Here is a 26,131-nt window from a genome sequence, read left to right on the forward strand (position 1 = left end):
AAATGGAAATACTAGGGTTTAATATCAGTTAGAGTAAATCTGCAAGGTTTTCTAGTACATCTGTTCTCATCTGCCTTGTTCTCAAAGGCCTAATTTGCAATTTAAACAGTGGTTGCCTGTGATTTTTTTAAAAAAAGAAATACAAAACAACAACAAAAAGCCAGCCCTCAAGCTGATACGGTCTTCCAAATTGTGAACTTTTCACAACAACAGACCTCCACTTCTCTTTCAGCTACTTCTGAAACTATTACATTGGTGATATTGAAAGTATTAAAACAACATCGATCGTCAAACGTCTAAACGAAAGAAAGAGCTGCAGATAAAGGGTAATTTATTTTTACACATACCCCCAGCTCAGAAAGAAGGCATAGGCACAGTAAACTGGATGAATTTGGTTTTGAATGTTTTCAGTCCTCATTAGGAAGGTCAGGCCCAAGAAGCCAAGGCATCACTCAAGAACCAATTGCGTGTGTTTTCGTGGTGAGTGGCTATGTACAAAGGCAGAATTCATGCAGTGGCCTAAGAAAATCATTTCAGCAGATTTAGGAATTTTCTGTTTTTCTCATCCCCAGTCTCACTCTTTAAAACTCTTCCTTCCCATGTACAAAGCAGACTAGAAGCAAAAATCATGCAGATCTGTAGAGAAGAATAAAATAGCGATTCTTTTTTCCAAATGAGGAGAGGAGGAAAAAAAAGGAAAGTGACAGCAGCCTGCAGAAAAAGAAGTAAAAAACTGAGTAACTTAAAGTCCCCTTTATATTAGAAGCACCTGTAGGAGCCAAATTTCAAAAATTATTTTCTTGTTTCATTTAAATTGCTATCAAACTCTCACTTCTCACAGCTTTGAATAAATTCTGACACATATGCAGCTTTTCCATAGGAAGTCATTCTACCTCAGAGCTTTCATTCAGGGCATACCATAAGACTGAGATACAGGTATAAAAGTAAGCATCCAACATCAACTACCATCAAATATCCAGACCACTTACCTACAGCTCTTCAGCAATCTTAATACAACAAACTATTTATGTTGATATACTGCTACTTACACTATGACATATCGAAACCCACAAATTAAAGCATGCATTTGCAGCAAATCTCAGATTGACTTCGCATTCACTTTTTCTATTCTTATATGTTGCTTGAGGAATTCATAGCAAGTGGCAAACGCATTTTACTTACAGACAATATTTCACACCTCAGCTGAAGTTGCTTAGCACTTGTTTTATTTACAATTTATCATTGACACAAATGTATAATCATACTGAAAGATAACATTGAAAATTGAGCAGGTATTGTGCCATCTGCACATGCAGATGAGATAAGCAGTGCTTAGCATCATGCCATCAGAAGATTTCACAAACTTATCCTGGCTGACCCATGGTGGTTGCAGTTTCAATCAATGATTTAAGAGACACATATGTTTTCTCTTTTTGCTGCTTTTGCTGTTCATATATTAATCAAGTCTTTGCACCTGGTGCCTCCCTTCATTTACACTGGGTCATCACTGTTCATTATTTCTTTTCTCAGTCATTTCTCTAATCTTGCTTTTTCCCATAAAAGTTCCCCACCAACAAGAGAATGAGGAAGTAAATGGAGAAACTTCAAGAATACAGAAATAAACTAGTCTTTGTTCTAATTTGCTCTAGACAAATAATTCCTGATCCCTGCTCAAGTGCTCAAACAACTATCTTATATTTTAATGACTTGTGAGAATCTGTAGCTGCATTTCATCCAATATCACCAAGTGGCAAAACTTCCCTTTTCCACTTCACAAACATAAACAAGTGGGAGAAAGGAATAGCTTACATGTCAAATGAGGATAAATGAAAGTAATGTAGTGGTTGTTTTATTATAAAGTAGGTACCTCTGTCTGGTATGACCAGGCATTTAAAATTTTGAGGCATTTAATCAAAATGACTGCCTTGCCTTCTGTCTCCTTCTCCTACCTGAATATCTTTTTCTGTCTGTACCCTGCCATGAATAGCCTTTCTCCTTTGTCATGAAGTTATCCCCTTTTCCTTTGCTAGCCTTTCAACAGTGACCTCCTAACACTGTTTCCATTTTTTCTCAAACCTCAACTTACCTAGTTTATGTTCTCTTGTCAGATTATCATCACCTCAGGGAAAGTATCTTCTCTTCCTACACGTTTCTAAAATTTGCTTTGGAAGAGATAATGAATGATGCCACTTATTCATCTGGAGTTCAAAGCCTGTGAAAATACCAGCCATCTACATGCCTTTGCTCTTCTTATAAATTAGTAATGAGTCTGGAATGTTTCCCTATGGTAATTAAGCCTCATTCATTTAAAGTGACTGCATTCTGTGATTTAAGTCCTATTCCAGAAGATGTTACATATTTTCTATGAACATCATTACAAAAACCTGTGCAAATAACTTCAAGATTTCAAGAGCCACAGTCTCAAAATGCTTCTTGTTCTCACTAGCTTTAGTCAGCTTGTTAGGGTGAGTTACAGTACGTCCTATAGTTGTAAGTATTCAGATAGGGTGAAACCACATTTATGATGAGAAAAAAGGAAGGCACCAGGAGTTTCAGTGCACCACAAGAGTCATATTCTAATAAAAATTACTACATGCTCCTTTAGGGTTTATTCATTTTTTAAGCAAAGCAAATATCCATAATGTCACACTTGGTAAATGCAACCAAGACCATTCTGGAAAATGTAAAGGTTGCCCGACTGTGGCATTTCTATTCAAAGCATTGCTGTTGACTGGAAAACATCCTGAAGGAGGCTTGTTCTCAACCCACCCTTTGCTCATACAAAGCTGCATTCTCCTAGTTTGTTCTTTTCAAGTAGTGCTTTAGAGGAGCAGGCTACAAGAAGTATTCCCAATACATCTATTTTCATAATACTGTTTTACAAACAGCGTAAGCCAAACAGAGATTCTTAAACATTACCTTCATATAGAACTTCATATCCAGTGGGAATACAGCTATATCCTTGAATCAGACCTGGAAGACAGTCCTTACAGAAGGAATGAAGGCAAGGTAACATTCTGGGGTCTCTCTTGCCCAGATCCCGTTTGCATACCAAGCAATTCCTCAGCAGATCCAGAGTCCCCACTGCCGTTGGCTGAAATTTGACATCAAAAACGTGGAGAGTCACAAAATGGCTCATGACAACCCCTTCACTTAACAATACACTTGATCGCTCAAGCACAAACTAGAAGGCAACAGCGGGATGCACGTTCTCAGAAACAACCTTTACTTAGCCCTTTTGAAGAAAGAGGAAGTCCCTTGCAGCTGAAAATCACATACCCATTTAAAAAAAAAAAAAAAGAATATCTTTGCAGATTGTTGTGCAGGAAAGTGTGGTTTAAGGTTTACAAACCATGATCCCATTATCTCTCTATAGTACTTGCAACTTTTGTTTAAAAAAGAAAAAAAGAAAAAAAAAAAAAGAAAGAAAAAAGAATAAATAATCTATTCTATTGATCTACTTACAAAGCTGTTACCAGCCTGAATTGTCACACGCTGTACATTTCCTGGCAGAAGCACTGAAACTGTGCAATAAAAATGATGCTTTTATAATTTCACCACAATATTTTATAGCTTGCAGGTAAAGAAAATAATGATAAGTATAACTGATCATTACCTCCATCGTTTCAGCAACACTCATCAGAAAGCTGCCTTGAGAAATGTAAAATATCTTCTGCTAATCATCTTCTTTTCAGAAATGTAATAAAATGCACTTCACAGTGCTCAAATTTCACCTGTCAAGATGACCACAGATCAAATTATGGACAAAGTCAGAATTTTCTACATGCAGGACAGCATTCCCCCTGCCAACCTAAGCTCCCCAAGGTAAATTGAGTATTTTGCAGTTCATGTTCTATCCTTGATTCTGAAATTTATAGAGATGTCAATCAGGCACAGCCTGCAAAGGGAAACTTTTGCAAGTTGCATCAAGGAAAAGTACATACAAAAAGTATGTACATACTTTTACATAAAAATACAAAAAGTTGCATTTTGCAAGGAAAAGTACATACGGTCTCATCTCTCCAGGAATCACCCTTTCAGCTGACTGAACCTCCTTCCTGGGGCCACAATCCCATGTAGCTGCCACTCTGTTGGCACGGTGGCCTTGCCACCAGCAGTACGTTACTTGCAGCTATCTTCAGATTTCCCCGTCACAGAACAGCGACTCTAATCCTAGAGATATGTATTCTCTTGGAGGATTCCATCTCAAGGCAGATTCCAATTGAAATGTTTAACAGACAGATCTTTTTCTACAATGAAACAGAATTGTGAAGGTCTCAGAAGTTCACAACCAGCCTTCTGTGTTTGTTGCATCCTGAAGTCATTGCTATTTAAGAAAAATTGGACTTTATGTTTAAGTCACCATAATACCTCACACCCAAAGCCCACTTCTAAGAACCAATGAAAATAAGTAGATACCCATCAATTTTACTGAATTCACTTCAACAAATTCAAATATACCACTAAAACTTGTGACTGGAATTTCAAAACTACAGGTCCCTTTGGAAAACAGCTGTGGTAGTTGTACCTGTATTTTAAACAAGTGTTTAAATAAGTGTTTATTGTATGAGCTCACTTTTTACAGTTCATCTTCATCAACCATCTTTCAGAGACGAATGTGATTAGGGAAGCACAGCTTTTCAGCTTGCACCATCTCCTTTGTTTCTTGCGAGTGCCGTTGCTAAGCAAACAGACCAGAACCTGCAAAAACATGTCATGTCTGCGATAGGAAGTTGAGGTCTTAGGCTACCGCATCGTTCAGTCTGAGAAACCACAGCCCAGGACCAAAGTATCGATGCACAGAGAATCAGTGCAAACACAAAGCCAAACATTGGGAAATGCTCTATCACCATAAAGGCCAAACCTGTCTGTATGAGCCAGAAGCAGGTTACCATACATTTTAATCTATGCTTTTTGCAGAACATGTGAAACTATGTGCAAGTTTTTTGGCAGGAGGGGGAAGGATGAGGGGGAGATAAAGTGCTACTTTCCTGCTGAGACAGGTATGCAAAGCAGCAGTCAGGCAGCTACATCACTAGTGACTTGGCTGGGCTGGTGGGAAACACCAAGTCCAGCAGCCGCAATTACAAAGCAAATAACTGCTTCTGGAGGGATGTGGTGAGGGTGAAGAGGCAGGACACGGGACAGAAATGGATGAAGATGGGGTTGGTGAGCAGGGGGAGGCAGCTGGCAGGCAGCCACACCTGAAACAGGGAGAAAAGCCCCTAGCATTTTGCCTATCAGCTCAAGGAGGGAAAATGAAAGGTGCTACATAGTGTTGGGGGAGCTGCTGCAGGACCAAAAGATCAATGACAGCCCCTGGAGGGCAAGATCTTGAGGTCTCTTCCAACCTAGAAATTCTGTGAAGAGCCACAGCAAACAAATCAAAGGGAAGCAGCCAGGTATCACAGGACTGAAACTCCCAGTGAAGCACCTATGCATTTCACACAGGAGGAGTTTGTAACAGGTATATCCCCATAGCTATATTACTTTAGGGATAAAATCCCTATGCAAGACTTTCAATTTTCAGCATTCTGTTCTCTCAGACCTAATTAGGTGATTTTTTGTATCTTCTTCCTTCAGTTAAACATGGATATTGCTACAGCATTTTGAAATGTTGTAACACAAACTTTGCAAGCTCCACCTAGAATTCCTTCTAGAATTACTTTATTAGCAGCAGCCCCTTTTGTCCTTTGAGGAAAAACAGAGTGAAGGTGCTGGACAAGCCCTCACAGCAGCTTCTTGTTGGGGGTCTGTGGAGCTCAGCCAAGACAGCAGTGTGAGGCAAAACCTGCCTGATTAACTAGGCTCCGTGCCTCACGTGCCCAACTCCCGAAGTAACTGTTTCAAAACAATAAGGGGGTGGGGGGGAATAAAAATCAGTGACAAAGCAAAACGCTGCGTGTGATTTCTGATCTTAAACCATCACCAAATCGGGGCTCCGATCCCAAACGCTTGATGACTTCGCGCACAAATACGAGGCGAGCCGGTGGGCGAAATTAGCCCCGTTAACACAAGCAGGCGGTAAACGCAGCGAAATTGCGATTTACTCGGCCCTCGGCAGCATTCTCCGGCTCTCCGGGGACCGGCTGGGAAGCGAACCCGAACCCGGAGCGCCACAGGCGGGCACCGCCGCCCGCCCCAGCCCCTCAGCGCCGCCCAACGGCCGCGACCGAGAGCTGCGGGCGGGACCAGGGCGCCCGCCTCAGCAAAATGGCGGCGGGCACGGGCGGAGCGAGGGGGGCCGGCAAACTGCTGAGTACAGCTGCACAAAACGGCGAAGAATTACTTACAGCGTTAATATATTGGAACATTACGCTCCAAAGAGTTGAGAGCAGCGTCTGCTGTGTGCGTTAGCCACGTGGAATCGCTTGCTGATTGTGTGCACGGGGTGCTCCTGTGTGAATCAAGCTTACCGCTGTCACTGGGGTCTGGTCTTTTACAGTTGTTCCCCATCTTGCAGCCCCATCCTCAGCTGCTTGAAATAACCAGAAGCTGCTTGAAATAACCAGAAGCTGGACTCTCACCTGCCACAGCCTCTAGTCCCCTTGGGAGACATTTTTCAGCTCCTCCCCACACTGTACCTGATGGAGTCTACCATGAACGTGTTAGTCTGCAGGAGTGGACCGAGGCCTTGTAAACACCGGTGAGCACTTGCATTTCATCAGGCTTTAACCTTTGACAGCAGCTCGGTAGTGTAATACATTAGGATAAAGGCGTCCTAGCACTCACAGAGATATTGATCTTAAAAAACTAAGTATTTTACAAACTTTAATGCAATGCGTCAACTCTACCCTAAAAGCCCTGAAATAATCCATGCCAAACACTAGGTTAAGAGTTCATTAACTAGGCTTGTACCAGATGTACTAGAAGGTTATTTGTAGCATCTAGGGATACTTTAAGACTTATAATGCCAAGCATTATAGTAACAGTCCGATTTTAACCATCATATAAGGAATCTTCTTTGGCATACCTGGCCAACCCTTGCATTGGCAACCAAAGTCCTATTTGACATTACAACAATGCAAATGTTTTATAAAATCATTTTAAATACATACAGAAATCCATATAGTCCAGCTCTACAGCTGTGCCATTGCTTTTCATTGCCTGTATACATGTTTGAAGCTACCTGGCACCATCTGTCCCACAGAAGCAACTTCAGGAATCGTGTGCCCTACACTTTAAAAGGAGATTAGTCGATTGCAAAAATGAAGTTACATGAACTGTGTCATTTAGCAAGGCAGGCTTGGTGTCACAACCACTTCCCTGGGGAGCCTGTCCCAATGCCTGACCACTCACTCGGTGAAGAACCTTTTCCTAATACCCACCCTGAATTGCTCCTGAGCCGGCTTCATGCTGTTCCCTCAGGTCCTATCGCTGGTCACCAGAGAGCATCACCAACTGGAGCAGTTGCACAAACAGAGGAAGAACCGATGTACATTGCTACGTTGCAAAGATAAAGCAGCAAGGTATCTCCTCTTCACATGCCAGACGCAGCTGCAGCCAGGCAGTTTCAAACCATAGCAAGCACCAGCCAAACCACTGATCGGGAACAGCCAGAAATCACTAAATCACAAGACTAAAGTCAGGACAGTGTGTGAACAAGTCAAAAAATTCTATCAAGAAACACATTTTATACATTGTCTTTATTCAAAACTTCAAATAAAACAATGGTCTTTATGCCACAAGCACACAGGCACCTCCAACTTCTTTGATCTTCTCCTCCGCTCTTCTACTGAAGAACTTTGCTTTCACAATTACAGGCTGCTTGGGCAGCTTGCCCTTGCCCAGGACTTTGTAGTATCCCTAGAAAGATTAAAAAAAAAAAACAAAAAAACCATTGTGTTTATAATCAGCTTAAAGGCTCCTACATTCACACCTGTCTTTTAGCACACACCAGTAGAAAACAAAACCATCATCACCACCGCTGACCTCATTCACTGTCCGTCTCCAATACAAGACTGGTATGAATGGAAAAAAATATCCCACGTGATCTAGTGGCGCTGCATTCACTCAGAGAAGTGGAAACTATAAAGTAAATTGAAGGTTTTGGTAACAGAATGTTGGAAGCTGTAATATTCCCAGTACTACATACAGAAAACACCAAAGTCTTGTAAAGAAGCTGCCAACCACTTCCCACAGCACAGAGCAGCTGGCTGCATTTCTACAACAAACTACTGACTACCCACTGGCATCCGGCCCACGCTCTGTACCTGCTGGACATCCTGGTATTTCTGAAGAGAGCAGAAGGCTCTTCTGTACATCTTAAAAGTAAAACTGTAGAGTGCCAATGCACCCGTGTGGTTTATTCTACTCTGCGAGCTGTCACAGCAATAGTTCCCCTGCCCCCTCATTTCACTCCTGTCCTTTGCATAAAAAGGACAACCACAGCACAAGACCCGTTAATACTACAGCCTTTAAAGTCACAGCTTGTTAGAAGAGGTGTGACTGGCCAGCAGAGGTATTTGGTACACAAAACATACCTACATGGTAGATTAGTTTCACGACCCACTTGACAGACTAGTTAGTGTCACTGATTTGGTGGCTGACTGAGATATGAAGCATCGCAGCCAGTGAATGTGGATCAGAAGTTTAATGTCCGAGAACGATAGCACACCAGAACAATCACAAGTGTAAAGATGTGACTCGACTCTCGGAATTAGAAGTGACTTTATGTAAGTGAGAATAGCTCTATCGTGTTTTCATACCTACTTCTGGTGATATTTTGAACAAGTAATTTTTCACCACCTTTCAAAAATAAGTCATTTTTACAGGAAAAAAACGTAATTTCAGTACTAGCTTAACTACTGATATGCTAAGATACATGAATTTGTACTGAGAAGTTTGCAAATAAGCTGCAGTGCACGAGTATCTATAGCTTACCATTTTGTTACTTGGATGTGCAAAGCTAAGTTACACTTCAAGTGAGCAGAAACTGCAGATCTGAATCTGAACAGAAACTTACTGAGCGCACAACATCGATGACTGGGGCCAGTCCAGCCTGGTTTTTTGCATAATTGAGCCTTGTCTGTTCAGTAACAAGGGTCCACAGTTTATCCAAATTGACTGTAGGACAGAACTTTTGGTTTTTCTTCAAGTGATAGTGTCTCATGCCTACTTTTCCAAAGTAGCCAGGGTGACTGTGAAAGAAAACACATTCCTCATTAGGTCACATCTCTAATTCATCCTGAACAGGTGGGACTACAAATCAACACTGATACAACATCTTCCTTACTCAAAGCAATCAAAAGTAAAATTTTATCTTACTTTCACATTACACGTTTATTTCTTTAATACATGTGGTATCTAAGTGTAACAATCATTGCTATGCAAAGCAAGGGCCCTTTAAGCATCTGTTCTCCCTTGAACTCACAACTTAATCCTCCTCATGGTGAGTGTGGTCCAATCCTGCATTTTCTGAGCAAAACCAACTCAGTGCAAGATTGTACTGCATGAAGAGCTTCAGAGCTCCTGTCACTAACCCGGTGACTGACTGAGTCAACAACGGCCACAGCCAGTGAATAAAGATTAGTGGTTACTTTCCGAGTACTCTAGCACACCAGGACAACAGGCAGTGTTCAGATGTGACTCTAGTCTCGGTGGTGAGACAACCCTTGCCTCTACAGCATGCAGTTAAGTAGAACATAGTTTTGATTTATACAACGCTTCAGATTTCCCTAACATTTTGTGGGCACATCTATTAGTATGGACAACGGTGTAACTGGCAAGCTTGGTCAAGTTTACTGCACTGATCTCTCAAAGATGCTTGGCTTAAGAAAAAAAGGCTCCTAAGCTTAGAGAAAATGGGGACACAAGTTGATTTTAGCTATTAAGCTTTCACGTTAGAGAAGAAGATACATGGGATTGTAGGGAAGTTTGATGGTTCACATAAAATTTAGTTGTTTCTGCTTCAGCAACGTGCACTTTGCTAGCACGTATTTAAAATGTTAGCTTACTATTTATCAAAGTTAATCCTGTGATGGTGCATACCACCAGCATTACCACGGCCTCCAGGATGTTTCCTGTGTTTGCCTAAAAAGAAGAACAAAGTTGGTTAGAGTAAGAATATCACATGTAATACTTGATCTTCGGAACACAGAGTCAACTTAAGCTAATTAATCTGATGATAGCAATCCTATCCTTCTGCATTTATATCAATTCAGCGAGCTAAGCCAACTAAAGACTAACCCTAGACAAGAAGAAGAAAAAAAAAAACAAAAAACCTGTCTTTAGCACATGTAAATATGAGAAGACACCAGTGGTAGCACAAGCGAGCTGACAAGCACAGGCAGGAAGGGCCGGAGTTTAAAGAGGCACAGCATCAGCCTGCAAGCTCAAAATGTCGCCCAGCCACGTTCTCAGACGGCACCTACCGCCCAAATACTACCCGAGGTGACTCACAAACCCCGTCCGACAGGGACGGGCAACATTTTAGAGCAGCATTTGGGGCACCCCCGCGCGGCGCAGCCCCCCCCGCAGCCCTCAGAGCTGCTCGCCAGGCCCGCGCAGGCCCCGCACCCGGCCCCCCGCTTACCGATGCGGCCGTGCCCGTGGCTGACGTGTCCCCGCAGCTTCCTCGTCTTCCTCAGCCGGGAAGGCTGCGGGCAAGCGGCAGAGGTGAGCGCGGCGCCACACGGCCCCCCCCCCTAACCCCCCCACGGCGCCGCCGCTCCTCCGCGCCTCACGGCCCGCAGCGCCCAGCGAGGCCCCAGCGGCCGCCCCGAGCCGCCCTCAGCGCCCCGAGCCGGCCGCGGGGCTGGAGGAGCGCCCATCGCCGCCGCCACCCCCGGTCCTGGCCCGGTCCCGGCCCATCCCGCACCCACCATGCTGCCGCCGCGCCTCACGGAACCGAAAGGCGGCGGCGATCGCGAGAGCGGGGGAAGGCACCGCCGCCTGCGGGGAACTCTCGCGAGACTTCGCTGAGGCTCCTCCTTCCCGCCTCTTCCTGAGGGGATGTGGGGGAGGCGCTCAGCGCAGTGCCCCGAAACGCCAAAGTGACGGTTCCTGGGCAATTGGGAGCCATTGTTGTTTATTTCAATAAATCCTGCACCAAAAGATGTTAGGCAATTTGTCGCTCAACAGCTCCCTGCGGAGGTTTTTACACTGCAGATGGAGGAAAACAGCTTTGTGTGGGGGATGTGTTCTCCACAGCACATTCTCTGAACATGTGCGTCCTGTGTCTCGCTCACATTCCTAACAACTCTTTTCATGTCAACACTACCATCAGCCAACGATGACGTTTTAGCAATCATTTTCTCAAAAGGAACATGTATTTACACATATATTTACTGTTGTTTATGAAACAGCCGGCATCCACCTGTACAAGTGAAGGCTATTGCTTCTTCTTTGAAGAACTACATCTGGGAGTCATTCCGTAGCTTATAAAACCTGTAGAAATTAACATTTGTGATTACGCAAATGCTAAATGTTTAATGTAAATTGTGATTCCATTTCAATTGATCAGAAGCGCTCGATATTCTACATTCTACAGATGCTTCTTTTCATGTACACTTAAGCTTTGGTATATACTCGAGTGTGAGGGAGGTAAGGTAAAAAGGAAATGACTTCACCTTTTTAGTGAAAAAACCCTCAATTTTGTTCTATGAGGCTGATAGCAAACCAGAACCACTGCCAGGTTAGGAATTGCGCAAGCCTCAATGCCAGTTCACCTACACAAAGAAGTCACGCTGCAAAGAAGAAAAATACAGTGGTCTTTTTTCTTTAAAAAGAAAGCTCTAAGTCGTTTTCATTAGTCATCAGACTTGAAAGAATACTCAAGTATTTTCTATTTTCTTCAGGCTAAGGAAAAGCTAATAGAATCTCTTAACAGCATTTACGTTACCAGATTAAAGATGAATGTGGTACTTGGGTAGCACTTGCTGCTGTGCAGAGGGCCATGGCAAGCTAATCGTTCCTGTCCTGCTGAAGAGCATTCACCACCATGCAAGCACCACCTGAACCAGACTGCAGTTAATGCAAAAGAAAAGCAGATTGTCATAGACTGCAGCTGATTAGCTCGTCAGAAATTTAAGCAAAATATTTGCCTGCGACAAGCTCTTCCTATTCTACTTGGATCATTTAACCAAATTAAATGTAAAAACGTATGTAGCATAAAAACAATGTGAAAATATCACAGTTCAGGATCAATTATCTATGATACAAAATTTGCTGCTAGCCCGTGTGAAGAAGAAAAAAGGAAAGATGTTTTAAGAGATGCTTCTGTTAGGATAAAATTAACAAAATGGTGGTATAAAATGCCATGTCTCAGCTCTAATAAAAAGTGTTAAGTAGAAGGAAAACCAAGTTGTATCATGAAATAGTAAACCTACTGAAAGGCAGTTTCATAATAACCTTGTTTCTTTGTTGTTTTGTTTTGTTTGTTTGTTTGTTTTTGTTTGTTTTTGTATTTGTATTTTAATTGCAAATTCACGTTCACAAGTTTCTTTGGTTTTTGTACCCACTCAAAATCAGAAGTCTGCAGAGGTTTGCAAAGAATATAAACAAACAGGTGTATTTACATAGTTTATTAGGAACCATACATACATACATTAGGAAAGGATGAACTGTACCTATTCGTTGCAGCTTGCATGTCAAAGAACGGAGATCTCCTCACGGTTAGCAGTCTTAGTGCAGAATGGATTACAAGTAGTTTACTGACCAGAGTTCAAACGGAGTGGAAGTTTTGTATTGTGAACCAAGTACCTCATTATCAAGTCACTTTGTTATTTCTTTCTTTTAAAATTAATTAGAAGAAAAATCAGGAAAAAAAATACCAACTCTGCCACATGAAAACAGCCCCCGCGCATACAACCTCTCCCACGTACCCCAGAGCTCATTCATTACCGCAGTACTCAGGCATCAGTGTAGTTCTCACAAACATTCCCTGAAGTCAGTGGTTCTGCTGAGACAGTCAGCTGCACATAATCAGCTATTCATTTTTGCACCAAGCATAACTCATTTCATACTAAAGAAAAAAAAGCACCTGTTATTCTCAGGAATATACAAATATTTACCACAGTTTTTCTTGCTCATTACAAAATCAGTTACAAAAGCTTACAGCACATTATTTACAAATTCCATCCAAATACATAAAGGAGTCATCGTCTGACACACTGTAACAGTATCGGTAGTCACTCAAAGCTGCGGTCAGCTTTTTTCATTCTCCTCCCATATCAAAATTTGGAGTTGCAGGGGTCTCGAGGACAGTGTCATAAATAGTCTTTGGGTTGATGTTTCAGCAGAAAGGGTTTAATTCTTCTTGTGAAGGAACTTCATTTTATTTCCTAAAGAAAACACACCATCAGTCACTAGAATATACTGAAAAAGCCAAGTGCAATCAAAAATCCCATAACAAATGGGTCTGATTTGTACTGTAGTTGCTATAGTGACTCTTTTACTTAATACCGGCAGAGACAGCCAACTGGCAGTCTTCGGCAGCCAACCTTCTTATTTTTTCTTCCTCCTCAATTATGCAATTATGTTTTCCGTGCTTTTTCTCCCCAAATGAAGACGTTCACAGAGATCATAATTAAATCTGCTTTTTGTCAGGTTTAAGTACGTTTTCACTTTTTCCTTTTGATACTTCCTATCACCAAAACCACCAGCTGATCATCTCATTTCACCCCAGGCAAGGCTCTTTTGGATTTAAACAACAACCACCACCAGACATGCAAAACCCTTTCAGAAACACCGCTAAAGATTGTCCTCACCGAGGCCTCGCAGAAACTTGTTTACTCCGCTTTGCTCGGTGTCTGGCAGCTCTTCCAAATACTGCTCAACCCTCTGCTCGAAGAGACCTGCGGGACAGGGGGGAAGATGGGGCTGGGCAGAGCGTGGGGCAGCACAACCCGCATCCCCCCGCATCCTCCTGCATCCCCCCGCATCCTCCCGCATCCCCCTGCTGCTCGTCGCCCGCGCAGCTCCACGGCAGCAGCACTGCTGTGGCTCGAGCAGGTTTGCCTCCGAGTGATTTAAGGTGCTCGGCCGTGGATTCTCCTGGTTAAAGCCTTTGCGCGGTCGCTACTATTTAGCCCCGTGAGAGGCAGGTAACACACTTCTGGAGGCTTCTCAGCTACCCAGAATTTGCTAGGCTCCGACGGCAAATGCAGATGCAAACTGTTGGATCAGCGTGAAATATGCGCGATCTGTATCACAGCAAAGGACATTGCCCTTACCTTTTGCCCTGCATTTTCTCAGCTCTCTGTCCTGGATGAAACCAGCAAACATTTGGGATTCCATGAACACTTCCAAGAAGCGCCGGATACTCTTAGAGGCCACAGATTTACGGAAAGCCTCCCTTTGGAAGACACGCTCTCCTTTTTCATTCTGGGTTAGGAACAGGGAATAATGGCCAATGGTCTCCACAAAGAATCGGATAAAAACCTCAGACACTAATCCATTCAGGGTGTTACATTCTGCAAAACAAGGCAGCAGTAAGACACCAAAATCAGCTGCTCCCAGATCTGTCAGGTTTTTTTGTCATCCCCCCCTGAGCCAGGTACTGTCATCTAGCAGTTTACTGATGCTAATAACTGAAAGGAGTTGTACCATGGATATGTGTCAGATAGGGAAAAATGTAACAGCTTTATAATCAAGAGTGCCAGCCTACAAAACTGGCGTTGTGTAACCAAAAATCAAGAAGAAATACAAATCCTCATGAGACAGCTCAGGAAATTAAAAATTAAGTGGGTGCCTCATCAAAATTATACCTCTTACTTTAAATCTGAATAAGTGTTTTCTTAACAAACTTCTGTATGACTGCGAATTAAAATGTTTGCTCTGGGAATAACGAACCTATACCCAAACAGATCAAAAAGGGTGTGTTATAGAATTTAGGTTTTCATCACTTCTGAGATGTTAAAATAATTTTACATATGTAAAGCAAAGATGAGTAGAAATACATTTCAAAAACTGAATAGAGGCCCATTGCATACCATTTAACCACAGTCAGTTAAATTCGCCCTGGGCTCTTTTTACAATTGTTGGTGGGAAATATGAACCTTCCAAGGCAATTCAGCCCCTCTAGTACAGAAACCATCCCCTGGAGGTACCTGCATCCCTCCCCTGAATATATCAAGAGTCAACAGCAACGCTGAATTCAGACACACTTCTAAACACGCATAGTTATCTGGATTGAACCAGGGCCAAGTTAACTGCAGAACTCTTTCTGAGTAAAGGCTTAAAAGTGCTCATGTGCATGTCAGTTGCAAAGAAACCAAAACAGACTGCTGATAATGTACTGCTGTGCGTTGATGTCATCAGCCCCATTCCATGTGTGCAGAGATTATCTTTGATACTGCAAAAGGTATCTGAGTACTAAAATCTTTCTTCCTCCTCAGTCAGAATACTACCTCCATGTGTGTTAACAATGAGCCCGTTGCCAAATGAACTTACCATCATCTGAGTCACTATCTGAATCCTGATTTATCAGTTCGTTCTTTCTCTCTAGAGCCTGCTCCAGAGCAGCTTGCAGTTTTCTAGGTAACAGCGTGTCTTCATCATCCATCTGACAGAGGAAAAAAAAATCTTTAGATCACATTCATCACGTAACAGCAACTATAGTACGTACTTTTGCACAGCTTAAAATTCAGAAGAAAAGCATTTTGTATCAGCTAGCTACTGTCATGTCTACGTAAATGAAATAATAAAAACATATGTGCAGCTATCGTGTATTTCTAAACAAAATTTCTTGTTACTCTTAAAGTCAGAAAAGACCATTCAAAGAGCAAAATAATCCAAAGACCAAGGCAAACTTATATAAACTTGGAATCAGCTCTTTACATGCCAAAGAGTCCAAATAGTTGTTTTTACTAAATAAACACCATGCAAAACCTAGCTCCATGTATACACAGCTGCTTGGTACTTGATTCTACTTGTATTCTAGCGTATCTTGTTTTCTGGGATTTTGCCCCACTGCTCTCTTCAACTTATCTAAAGCTTATTCAGCAAAAGCAAGCGGACACGAGAATCTTAGCAGTGCACCCACTACTCACACGTCATATCTTCCAGAGATACAAGGAAATTTACTCACCTAACCTGCAGATAGATACTTTTGAAGTTATCTAGTGCCATATTACTACAGGAGATGGTGATCCTTCCTCTCCCTGCTTCTGCTACCACACTACTATTCTCTACCTCTCCTCTCTCTCAGAGACTTCCCTGCAATTGTTGTCCTTTTCACCCTCTAACACTGTGAGTTTTCTTGCTAACATGATATTGTTATCTTTGGATGCTTTCTTTACACTGCAAACACAGTTCTTGATTTCTTCTGACATTTACGGCCTCAATCCCTGTTGGATAACTGAGGAGAGTAGTGCTAATTCACAACTGACACAGAAAATGAGCATTTTTTTCCTAGTGTCTTGCCTACTGCACAGTTCCTGCCACATATCTCTAATTAATAACAATAATTAAAAACAAAGAAACAAACAAACAGCAAATAAACCTAGTAATACAATAGGACTAAACAGGTTGCTAAGCTGTGTGGCAACGCTGCAAGCTGTACTTTACCTGTCTGATGAATCGATCAGATCCCAGGTTAACCATCAAAGCCTGAGGAAATAAAACATTACAGTGAAATATGGATTAAGAGAGAGAAAACATTTGTGTCTGCTTTTTAATGGAGAAAGATCATCTGAAAGGTCCCAAGCCTCAACATGAATCAAATTCCTGCTATGAAAACAACAGGTTGATGAAGTTCTTTCTGTAGAGCTTAAATTCTAATTTATCATCATTATATACAACAGATCTAGTATAATGGATCTGTAAATATGTACTACAAAAAAAAAAAAAAAAAGGGGGGAGGGGGGCCTTAAAGGCTTTATTTTCTGTCCTGCCTATGGCTTCATGCACAACTGCCATTAGCATTAACAGGTGTCACAGCACTGGCATTTCATACTTCCTCTTGTTGTTCCAGGAACAACGAAATCAAAAGAAATGAGAATATTTACCCCACTTAATTGTTAACCAGGTTACGATTTGCTTCTCTCTGTCAAGGTGCCAGGCACAGAGAGGGGGATAAAAAAGAAGACTAAACTTACAACTGCAGTTTTACCAAAAGGCAGTTGTGCATGAGAATTTGGCAGAGAAGAAACAAAGAGGAAGATTAAAAATTACACACACGTGGACTTTTGTGCCTCTCTCCAGGGCAAGGCCAGTTTTAGTCCAGACAAATAATTTTGGTGCCAGCTCCTACCTCCTCAACAGGCAGCTCCTTCAGTTTCGGCAGAGAGCTGGAGAGCAGTCCCACCAGGAAGGGTGTAGGGCAGCACACGATGTCAATCATGGACGAGGGCAGCACAGGAATGAAGGTGTGCTGCCAGGAGAAGGGGTACAGCAGAGCCACCACGGCGTGCGAGCAGCTCGAGAGGGTGCTGAAGAGAGAGGAACACCCGTGTGAGCAGAGCTTGTCCATCCAGACCATGTAACTTAGTGTGTTAAAATGCAAGTGCCCAAAGGGCTGCCCCCCTTTCCCCACAAGCCTTTCAACAGATTGCTTCTGATGTTCACCTTTAAGTGACTTGAAAATAAAGCTAAAAGACTAGAATCAGATTGTTTCATCACAGCAGTCAGGAGACTATGATCTAGAAGACGATGTTTAATGTTCCCAACAATAGCAGCCACTTTGAATGAGTGCTTGAAATCAAAAACCGACTGCAGCTCTCAGCTGTAATGCCCACTTAAGCAGTAACAATGCCCAATATTGGTGTTCTTATGTCAAGCACTGATACACGAACAAGAGCAAATGAAAAAATAAAAAATTGATGCAAAGCATTGGAAAGAAAAACTATTAACTCTGATAAAAACAGAATAAAAATAAACCAAAAAAAAAAAATAAATGCATGTTTCAAAGAAAATTAGTAAAAGCGACACATTTTTCAAAGTTTGTGTGTTTTTGTGACAACAGCCTACTTTTAGTGCAGTGTATTTTGATGGACTTACTGACCAAGTGTGGTGATCACGGTATTAACCCTGCTCAGAAAGGTGCTCTGAAATACCCACGTCAGCATCCCCTAAATGCTAAGGCTTAACGTCATTGGCGGAACATATACTGCACACATTCTCCTTCCACCTACTGAATCTGATTCCCTTTTACAGTCACGTGTTTTCCAAACATTAAAAATAAAGGAACCCCATTACCAAGCCAGCTTTAACTGCAGGGGAATAAAGCCTCCGTTACAGAGCTTTGATTTTGGGCTGAATTACAGCGTCTGCTTCTTGCATGCTGAGGTTGACAGAAATTTGGGATTTTACCCAGCCTAGCATGACTGAGCTAATTTTCTCACAGTGCAAACTTCTGCTGTGCTTAATGTAGCCACAAATAACTATAAATAACCAATAACTTCAGAGCGGTTATTGCTTGAGAATGCTGGGACAGAAGGGAGCAGGAAGGGGGCATGCTGATTTCTTTAACTGCAAGACTTTTTGGAAACTTTAGGTGGCGTCAGACTTCCACCGGAATAACTCTCAGAAGCATTTTTATTTGTCTGTTCAGGGCCGGGAGAAAGGTTTCATCTGTTTGTTCCTGTCAGTGATTAACTTTTGAAGTTTGGTGAATGGGAAAAGGGAGAATTAGAGGAGGAAAAGGGAAAAGTTTTGGGAAAGCTAAAAATTGTAAACACGTGTCTTCTTACTCTGTTCTTTGTTTGTTGTTTTTTGTTTGTTTGTTTTTACTTGATACTTCCTTTAAGATCTACCAATTACAGCATGTTTTTATAACACATGAAGTATTCCTGTGTTCTAACACATGAAGTATTCTTTCAACCAGTATTCTTGTAAAATTATGTGTTTCTCTAATTTTCCTTGATAGCGTGCGATGATGCTGATGTTGACTCCTGTTTTGGTCCCCAGAGTGCCTGCAGTGCCAAACATACTGCTGTGTTTCGGAAGAACTGCAGAGCACGGTGCAGACTCCCAGCACAATTCTCAAGCTTGCTTTAATGATGCTGTGGCATTTTCAACTGCTACCAATTCGGTCGTCTTACATGAATGACTAAAAAAAGAGGCAGGCTAAGCTAAAAGCAGGAAGACAAACATTCTTCTAATTTTCAGTGAGTATTTTTTTCCTTTCTATAGAATGCCCTTTTGTAACTCGCTGTTTTACACGCAGTGCTGTGACGTAAATCAGCCCCTGCATCCTCTTGTGTGTGCTATTCCCACGCTAGGGGAGGCTTCGGACTCCGGCCCAGGACATCGATTTCTCCTTCAGAGCTTTCCCAGAAGGCGATTAGGGCAGGGCAGCGGCTGAACACAGCACGTGGCAGCACCCTGCTTGGCCAGCATCCTGCAGGTCACACCACTGCCCTTGTCAGCCCCTCGGCCTAGGCTTTTTTTTAGGGCTCCATGCACAGGCACTGCTTGTGCAGAGGTCAGAGAGACTTGAAGACACTCACCAGTGTCACCAAACTCTTACTTGTCCAAAGCATCTGTCTCTCTACCATAGCTGGAAAGATAATTACAAAGGATACATATCTTTCACTTTGGTGTGAGGCTTTTACATTCCGTAAGGTCAACTTCAGAGAGAAGAGCTGTAAAGGAACTCACAATTTAAATCTCTAAAATACAATTCAAATCCTTTCGAAAGGGTACTATTATTCATAAGAAGCATATTTTGTAAATTAGAAGAAGAAAGTCCTATCCCAGGAAAACAAGTCCGCTTTTTCCTTTCAAGTTGTGCAACCCACATGCTGTCCCGAATGTTCTTGTTGATGAGAAACGTGAAGTAAATCAGATGGTTTATTTCCTTTAAGGTGTGTGAAATAAAGCAAAATAAAGCAACGGAAAATTCGCAGAACATTTTCAGAATACTTTCACTTGTAACAGTCCCGGGTAGTTTTGACCTTACAGAGAGCAGCTCTTGCGAGTAGGCTTCTTCATCTGGTTCACGCGTTTTTACAGGACCTCTGCATAACGTTTTAGCTGTCGTTCCCCTGGAAAAGGCTGCGGTTATTACCTACGTGCAGGTAATTTTATCCATGGGCACAAGAAACCAAACGGTTGCGTGAGTCATGTGCTAACAAGGAGCAGAAAGCCCCACTTGCTTCAGAGGGGAAGCGCTGCGGTCGCTGCAGCACAGGGCCAGCCGTGCCGGGGTGCCAGTGCCAGGCTGGCGTGGGGCTTGCAAAACCAGGGAACAATTTCTAGAGAAAATAGCCAGTTCCAACTGCTTTCAAAACACAGGTGATTCACCACTTCTACTTAAAAATGTTATGCTTAATCTTATTTGGAACTTGCCCAGGTGTGGGCTCTTGCTGTCCTTCTTGTTAATTAGATTAGGAAAAAAACCACCATGACCTTCTTGCTGTGGAAGTACTAACACTAAGTACTAAGTAATAACCGTCTTATTAATACATTCTTGATAAAGAAAAATATATCTGACATTTTCTCTATAAGCCTATCAATAATTACAGGAAACAAGAGACACTTTCCCTTTACATTTACAACTACACAACTTGATGAATCTTTCTGAAAGTGGAAAGGCTACATATCATCATCAAAGAAACTTTTTAGGAAAAGGTCTTTCAGCACTTTATAGGCAAGAAATGACACTGCATCTTTCCTACTCAAAGTTGATTTCTTCCACTGGGGTAGCTTGTTTTCCAAATCCTTTTCCCATGGTAGCACATAGAAACTTTTCCTTGTTGCATGTAGAGACGCGGTACAAGAATTTCAGATACTGCCATGACTCAGCTGAATTGTAGGACTGCAGGGTTAATGCCCACATCAAAAGCAAATTCACATGATTCAACTTTATCTCTTAATAGAAGAATGGTAATCAAACCGATCCTGCCACTCTCATGGCACAGACTGCAGCACAAACACTTGTTACAGCTCATCCTGTGCACAGAAATGAGCTAAATTGCCATAATTTGGCTTTAGGACCAAAATGATAAGAGATTTTGGCACACAAAGTGATACTGCTTCTTTAAGTAGCAGCTGTTGGAGCATTTCTATCCCTAAGGCTGTAGGATATACCTACTTCTCAATATACCTACTGCCTCTCAGTGAAAAAAAGTGTGTAATTCTGGGAATGCTGAATTTGGTACTGGCAGACACTAGGCTATACCTCGGAGAACAGCAGAGAAGGATATCAAGCACATTTACTACTCCATAGAGAGGCTGATGTCTGCTAATCAATTTCCAGCTCGCTTCACCAACAAATTACCCCAAATCTAGCCTACTTTAAAAACTAATCATTGATATCTAGCATAGCACAATCACTGGGTTCTCAGAAGCACACGCTGTGCTGTTGAACAGTGAACGGCTGCTGTCCTGGCTGCAGGGAGCACTGCCCATGCAGATGCCAGTTCTGGATGTGTCTGTGTCAGAAGACCATCACTCTGTGTGTGCTGCAAGTCCTCAGCTCCCACAAAACGTTAAAGTCATATTTGGTTACACACACTACTCACGTTGGTAATATTCCACAGATACACTCGACAACTGCCTTTTCTTCCTACTAACAGCCAAAAGTTGTATTCCTTCTCACTCCTCCCTCCACCTACAGTTTCTCAGAGAGGGAGTCTCACACCTGAGCACCTCCTAAATCCAAGACTGTGCCTCCTGTGCGGACAACCATGTGCTGGCAGGCCTCCTGCTCCCTGCCTTGCTACCCTCTTGCCTCCCCACTGTCATTTTGGCACTTACATTGAAAAGAGGGGCAGGCGAGAAGACACCTGCCTCCTCCTTCTCTTCTCCCAAGGAATGGACAAGCTCAATCTGCCAGGAGGGGAGGGAGGACCACCCTTACACGTAGGTCCAAGCCACACAGCAGGTCTGTCACCCCAGGGCTGGTGCCAGCTCTAGGCGGATGCGCTGGACCACGCACAGGACTGGTCCTGCTGTTTCCTTGGATGGAGAAATGAAGCCAAAAATGTAAATTCACAAAGAAGTCTTTCCACTGCCTGTGTTTACTTTTCCACAACCTTTTCATGTTTCTCATTTCTTCCTGCTGACTTAATGATGCTACTCTGTCCACATCTGCTGAACGCCTTCAGCTGCTGTTTGAACGTGTACGTGCTCCAACCTACAACTGCTCAGCGACCGCCTCACCTTCCTGACCCACATCCCCTCGCCTGCCTGGGAGGGCTTCCTCCCACTCGTGGTTGGAGTCTGGAGCCTCTGACCTTCCCCGGTGTGATACCTTGACTCAGGTGGGTATTACACCCCCACGGGGCTGATCACAGGCCACAGCAGTGCTTTCCTGTGGTAGCTCCTGTCCTTGTGCCATGGATGAACTCCGTAGCAGGACCGGCCGCCTGGCACTTTTCTGCTGCACCCTTCAACACCTCCCCAGCTCTTGGGTTACTTCCATCCAGTCTCTGAGAGAGAGGGAGAAGTCTGCAACAGCTCTGCAAGATGAAATGGTCTGAGAGATTTGCAGAGGACTGTAAAGGGTTCTGGGAAGAAACTACAAGGCTGAGAATTTGGCCAGCCTCCTGCTTCACCACACACAAACTGCAGAGGCAGAGGGGAAGGAGAAAGCAGAAACTTGGAAGGGCACCAAGTAACGGGAAAATGGCAGTGAAAATTGTGGCAGACTGCTGAAGTTTGGATGAGAAATGGAGTGTGTGTGTCGGGGGCGGATGCCGGTTCCTGCACAGGCTGGCATTTGGGTCAGAACTGCACTGCACCAGATACAACACATACCTAAACACTGAAAAAATAAACATTTCTCTCAGTGGGTAAGACTAAATAATAGCAGCAGTTTCATTCAGGTGGGTAAGACCAAGTAACAGCATCACGGACAAGACACAAATGAAAATACCACCAACTACTCCCAGATAGGCCAGGGAGGAATAAAATGGGAATTTAAGAACGAGTCCTTGATACAACGAGGCAGGACATTTCCAATTCTGTGAAATTCTCAAACATGCTGGCTTTTCTACCTACGCAAAATTATTGCTGATTGTTTCTCATTTACCACTCCAGGCTGTTTAAATAGGGAAAAAAAAAAATCCTGGAATTCCTCTCTTTTGACTCAAACCAAAGAAATGACATGTTTTTGCAGCTTTTTAGCAAGAAGACCTACCCCATGAAGATTTCAAAACAAAATCATGTGAGTCACTGTTGCTACAGGAAAAGAGAGCAGGGTGATGGAGCAATCAGACTGCACGGCTACGACGAGGAGAAAAGGTCCTGAGTCAGGGAACGTGCAAACACAGGCACGCATGAACAACAGCCACGCTCAGAGGTGCAGCATCAGATGCAGAAAGGGCGGGGGGAGCATGACGGATGATGGCTGCAGGAAGTATACGGGACAACCTCCTCACCAGGAAGAACGTGAAGCAATAAATACCTTAGTGCTCGTAACTCAATACTGAAGCGAAGCTGAACTGGAGATGTTGGAGAAGCGAAGCTGCCCTGGGTAACCTCTCTGCTGATTATGGATCAAAGGATACCTCTGTGTGTTAGTGCATAAGGTCTGCAATTAACGAAGGCTCTGGGAGGTCTGCCTATTCATAGGACTGCTTTCAGATGCAGGTACGGATGCAAATCAGTAATTATCAGCATTCTTACACTTCAGCGGGTTTTGCACCATGCCCCCTCACTACACGCAAGCTGCTGATAAGCAAACACAAACAAATGCATGGTTTCTATCAGGAAAAATCTGCAAACTGAAAAGATAAGTTTCCTCTACAATGATTAAATAGATCTACAAGTGCAAGACAGAAGATTACAATCAAAATGAACACCAGAATTTGTGCTTAGCTTATTGTTGTTTGAAACAAATGCAAATTAATTCTGACACAGTAACCTACCTGGACACTGATGGAAAAATCATTTCTAATGATTACAGAATAGCAGGAATTACGGTTAGTTCATGTCTCGCTTCACCAATTAAATCTCAAGCATAAGGGAACAGGCAAAATACTGTTCTAGGCTTTGATTCAGAGAAGTACTTCAGCACAATTTCGGCCTTAATTCATTTTTGTCAAGCTGAAATGACACCTAAAAGACCTTTCCTTTTTCCACTTCTGTTCTCACCAGATCAGCCCACAAGTGCACGCACAAGACACGACAGCCTCTTTTGAGCCATGAGCACCCTGCCTGCTGTGGAAGGCGTGCTGTGTGAAAAGCTGTAAAGTTAGCTGCTCTTTGTCAGCAAGGCATGTTTCGGCATCTGAAATCTGAATCCTTTTCAGTTTGTTTAGATGCCCTTCGGGGGTAAAAACAAACTACAGAGAATCCTTCAAGCCTTTATAAGGTAATTTGGAAAGAGACACTGTAATTTTTGAATGTATTAATTATTTTTAATTTTAATATACCATTAATACATTTATTAACTCTTCATGCCTTAGTTTACTTTTAATTAAATTGTTAGATTCTCTCCCCAACAGTGAATTCCCCATGGCAGAACCCCCTTACAAAGGGCCCATCCCCACAGGGGCACATGGGGACGAGGACTCTCCTGCTGCAGCCAGGGCACCTCTCATCTCCCTGGTACGGCCCCGTGCCCATGGGAAACTCTGCTCACAGGCAGCTTCTGATTTGGGCTCTGCCAGATACAGGCATCCCTGCCCTCCACCTCTCCTGGGCCACAAGAGAAAAGCTGTCTCTCCTCTGTCTAAGACAGCATAAAGATCACTGCAGTAAACTCAGCCGTTTACAGCAGCCAGAATTTATTACCATTTTTTGTCCGGTCGCAGCTCCTATTAGAAAGGACTGTACAGAGAGGCTGGCAGTCTCTGCAAGTTCAGCCGTTATACCCGTGCTTGAATGAAAGGCAATAATTACGGAAATCATTGCCATTTTATAATGTTTACTTCCTTTTCCGGCTTAATTTCAGATTCAATCTACACTGTGATGTAATGTTTCTCTGCTGAGGATCTACTTAAAACCAAACTAAAAATAAAGGCCTGGCTGCCATGAAAAGAAAAAAAAAAAAAAAAAAGAGAGAATATTCCTTAGTAATTGCTACACTTATTTGCTTCTTGCCTCTATATTCACCATAATTCTGTCCAACCCCAACTCAGCAGCCAGGTTTGAACATTTTATATCTAATCACTACCCGTACTTCAACAAATACTGCTGCAGTTGTTGCATGCAACAGCATAAAGAACTCTCTAAAAATAGGAAATGAGAGATCTCCCCTCTCTGTTGAATACAGCAGAACTGTACCACGTCCTACCCAGTATCAGCAGTGAGCTAACAACTCAGCCCAAGAAGCAGGCCAAAATCCTTCACTTATCAGAGGAGTGTAACAAAGGAAAAATGTTATCCAGGAGCTGAGCATTTCCCAGGATGAGACTGATTCAGCAAACCACTGCTAGTGCACTGTGCCCATCAGCCTCATGGACGCCTCCTTGCTTTCCAAGCCAGGCTTCTTGCATGTGGCGGCGGCAGCCTGATGCAGAAGTTGGAGTCTAACTGTGCATTTACCACATGTGAAAGAAAGGCAGATTCAGGTCACAGTGGCTCCCCTAATTTGAGTGCTGACGTGTTTTCTGCAAGCCAGCTTTGTGATATCTCACTGAGTGCAAACAAGGCCAGAGTGATAACGCTGGCAGGGAGAGGGGACACAAACCGAGTAGGAAATGCATATTTTCTACATCACATCAGCCAATTATCAGTTATCCTCCTTCACAGAATTCTTTTAACTGTGCTTACAACTCAGAGAGTGGAGCTACTTAACCCTCATGCCCCTCATATGGCATTTTCTTCCCCATGAAAACGAGCCAAACCCGAACCTTGTTTTGCCAGATGAGTCACACTTCAGGTGTTATCTAGTGTGATGCAGACTGAGAAAAGATGAGCCTGTAAAATTCTCATAGAGGGATCATAATATGGCCTCACCTGTCTGGCTAAAGAGCAGTGCTGTGTCCTTATCAGTGGGATGCCAGCAGTACAGGTAATTCTGGGACAGATTCCAAGGAGTTGCGGAGAGCTCAAACACCGAGTCCTCCATGCTACTGAGGATGCCAGGGAGGCAATTTTTATCATAAACACAGTGGTCACAAACCACTTTTTGGACTTGTTTTCTCTGGCTTTATCTTGTGGAGACAGAACTTGCCACACTGCTGTGTCAACGGGTACAATTCACGCCAGAAATCCATCTGAAGGTTTGTGTCATCCTCTGTGGGCGTTGTCCATTCCTGGTCCCTCCTCACCGTATTTTATAGAAAAATGAGTGGAC

At 42.9% G+C, this 26,131-nt stretch overlaps 3 protein-coding genes and 2 non-coding genes across 16 annotated transcripts in view; all 5 read right to left on the reverse strand.

Annotated features, from left to right (window-relative positions):
• TRIM66 (tripartite motif containing 66) overlaps positions 1–7,493 on the reverse strand; it is a 47,102-nt gene extending 39,609 nt beyond the window's left edge. For 2 of the 6 annotated variants that reach the window (XM_068685247.1, XM_068685246.1), the window contains exon 1: positions 2,920–3,247. In XM_068685247.1, the coding sequence (XP_068541348.1) occupies positions 2,920–3,139 (220 nt within the window). In that variant the 5' untranslated portion in view covers positions 3,140–3,247. Of the gene's footprint in view, positions 1–2,919; positions 3,248–3,465; positions 3,525–3,616; positions 3,735–4,010; positions 4,251–4,576; positions 5,361–7,328 lie in introns of those variants that run through there. The other 4 variants (XM_068685248.1, XM_068685250.1, XM_068685252.1 and 1 more) reach the window with 4 other exon arrangements.
• Positions 7,494–7,627: 134 nt separating this feature from the next.
• RPL27A (ribosomal protein L27a) overlaps positions 7,628–26,131 on the reverse strand; it is a 53,289-nt gene continuing 34,785 nt past the window's right edge. Inside the window, exons 1-5 of one of the 2 annotated variants that reach the window (XM_068685269.1) lie at positions 10,824–10,947; positions 10,535–10,598; positions 9,957–10,032; positions 8,966–9,140; positions 7,628–7,806 (exon numbers count right to left, since the gene is read on the reverse strand). In XM_068685269.1, the coding sequence (XP_068541370.1) occupies positions 7,678–7,806; positions 8,966–9,140; positions 9,957–10,032; positions 10,535–10,598; positions 10,824–10,826 (447 nt within the window). In that variant the 5' untranslated portion in view covers positions 10,827–10,947 and the 3' untranslated portion in view covers positions 7,628–7,677. Of the gene's footprint in view, positions 7,807–8,965; positions 9,141–9,956; positions 10,033–10,534; positions 10,599–10,823; positions 10,948–26,131 lie in introns of those variants that run through there. The other variant, XM_068685267.1, reaches the window with a different exon arrangement.
• On the reverse strand, positions 8,526–8,658 carry LOC137858189 (small nucleolar RNA SNORA3/SNORA45 family). The gene has a single exon (XR_011097559.1). It is a non-coding gene; the product is annotated as a small nucleolar RNA SNORA3/SNORA45 family (small nucleolar RNA).
• Positions 9,470–9,601, reverse strand: LOC137858201 (small nucleolar RNA SNORA3/SNORA45 family). The gene has a single exon (XR_011097571.1). It is a non-coding gene; the product is annotated as a small nucleolar RNA SNORA3/SNORA45 family (small nucleolar RNA).
• Positions 12,510–26,131, reverse strand: part of DENND2B (DENN domain containing 2B) — a 150,232-nt gene continuing 136,610 nt past the window's right edge. For all 6 annotated transcript variants that reach the window (XM_068685254.1, XM_068685258.1, XM_068685255.1 and 3 more), the window contains 6 exons: positions 17,195–17,372; positions 16,510–16,551; positions 15,394–15,505; positions 14,175–14,414; positions 13,710–13,796; positions 12,510–13,283 (listed from right to left, as the gene is read on the reverse strand). In XM_068685254.1, the coding sequence (XP_068541355.1) occupies positions 13,249–13,283; positions 13,710–13,796; positions 14,175–14,414; positions 15,394–15,505; positions 16,510–16,551; positions 17,195–17,372 (694 nt within the window). In that variant the 3' untranslated portion in view covers positions 12,510–13,248. The remainder of the gene's footprint in view (positions 13,284–13,709; positions 13,797–14,174; positions 14,415–15,393; positions 15,506–16,509; positions 16,552–17,194; positions 17,373–26,131) is intronic.

This window comes from Anas acuta, chromosome 5, assembly GCF_963932015.1.
Source record: "Anas acuta chromosome 5, bAnaAcu1.1, whole genome shotgun sequence".
NCBI classification, from domain to species: Eukaryota; Metazoa; Chordata; class Aves; order Anseriformes; family Anatidae; genus Anas; species Anas acuta.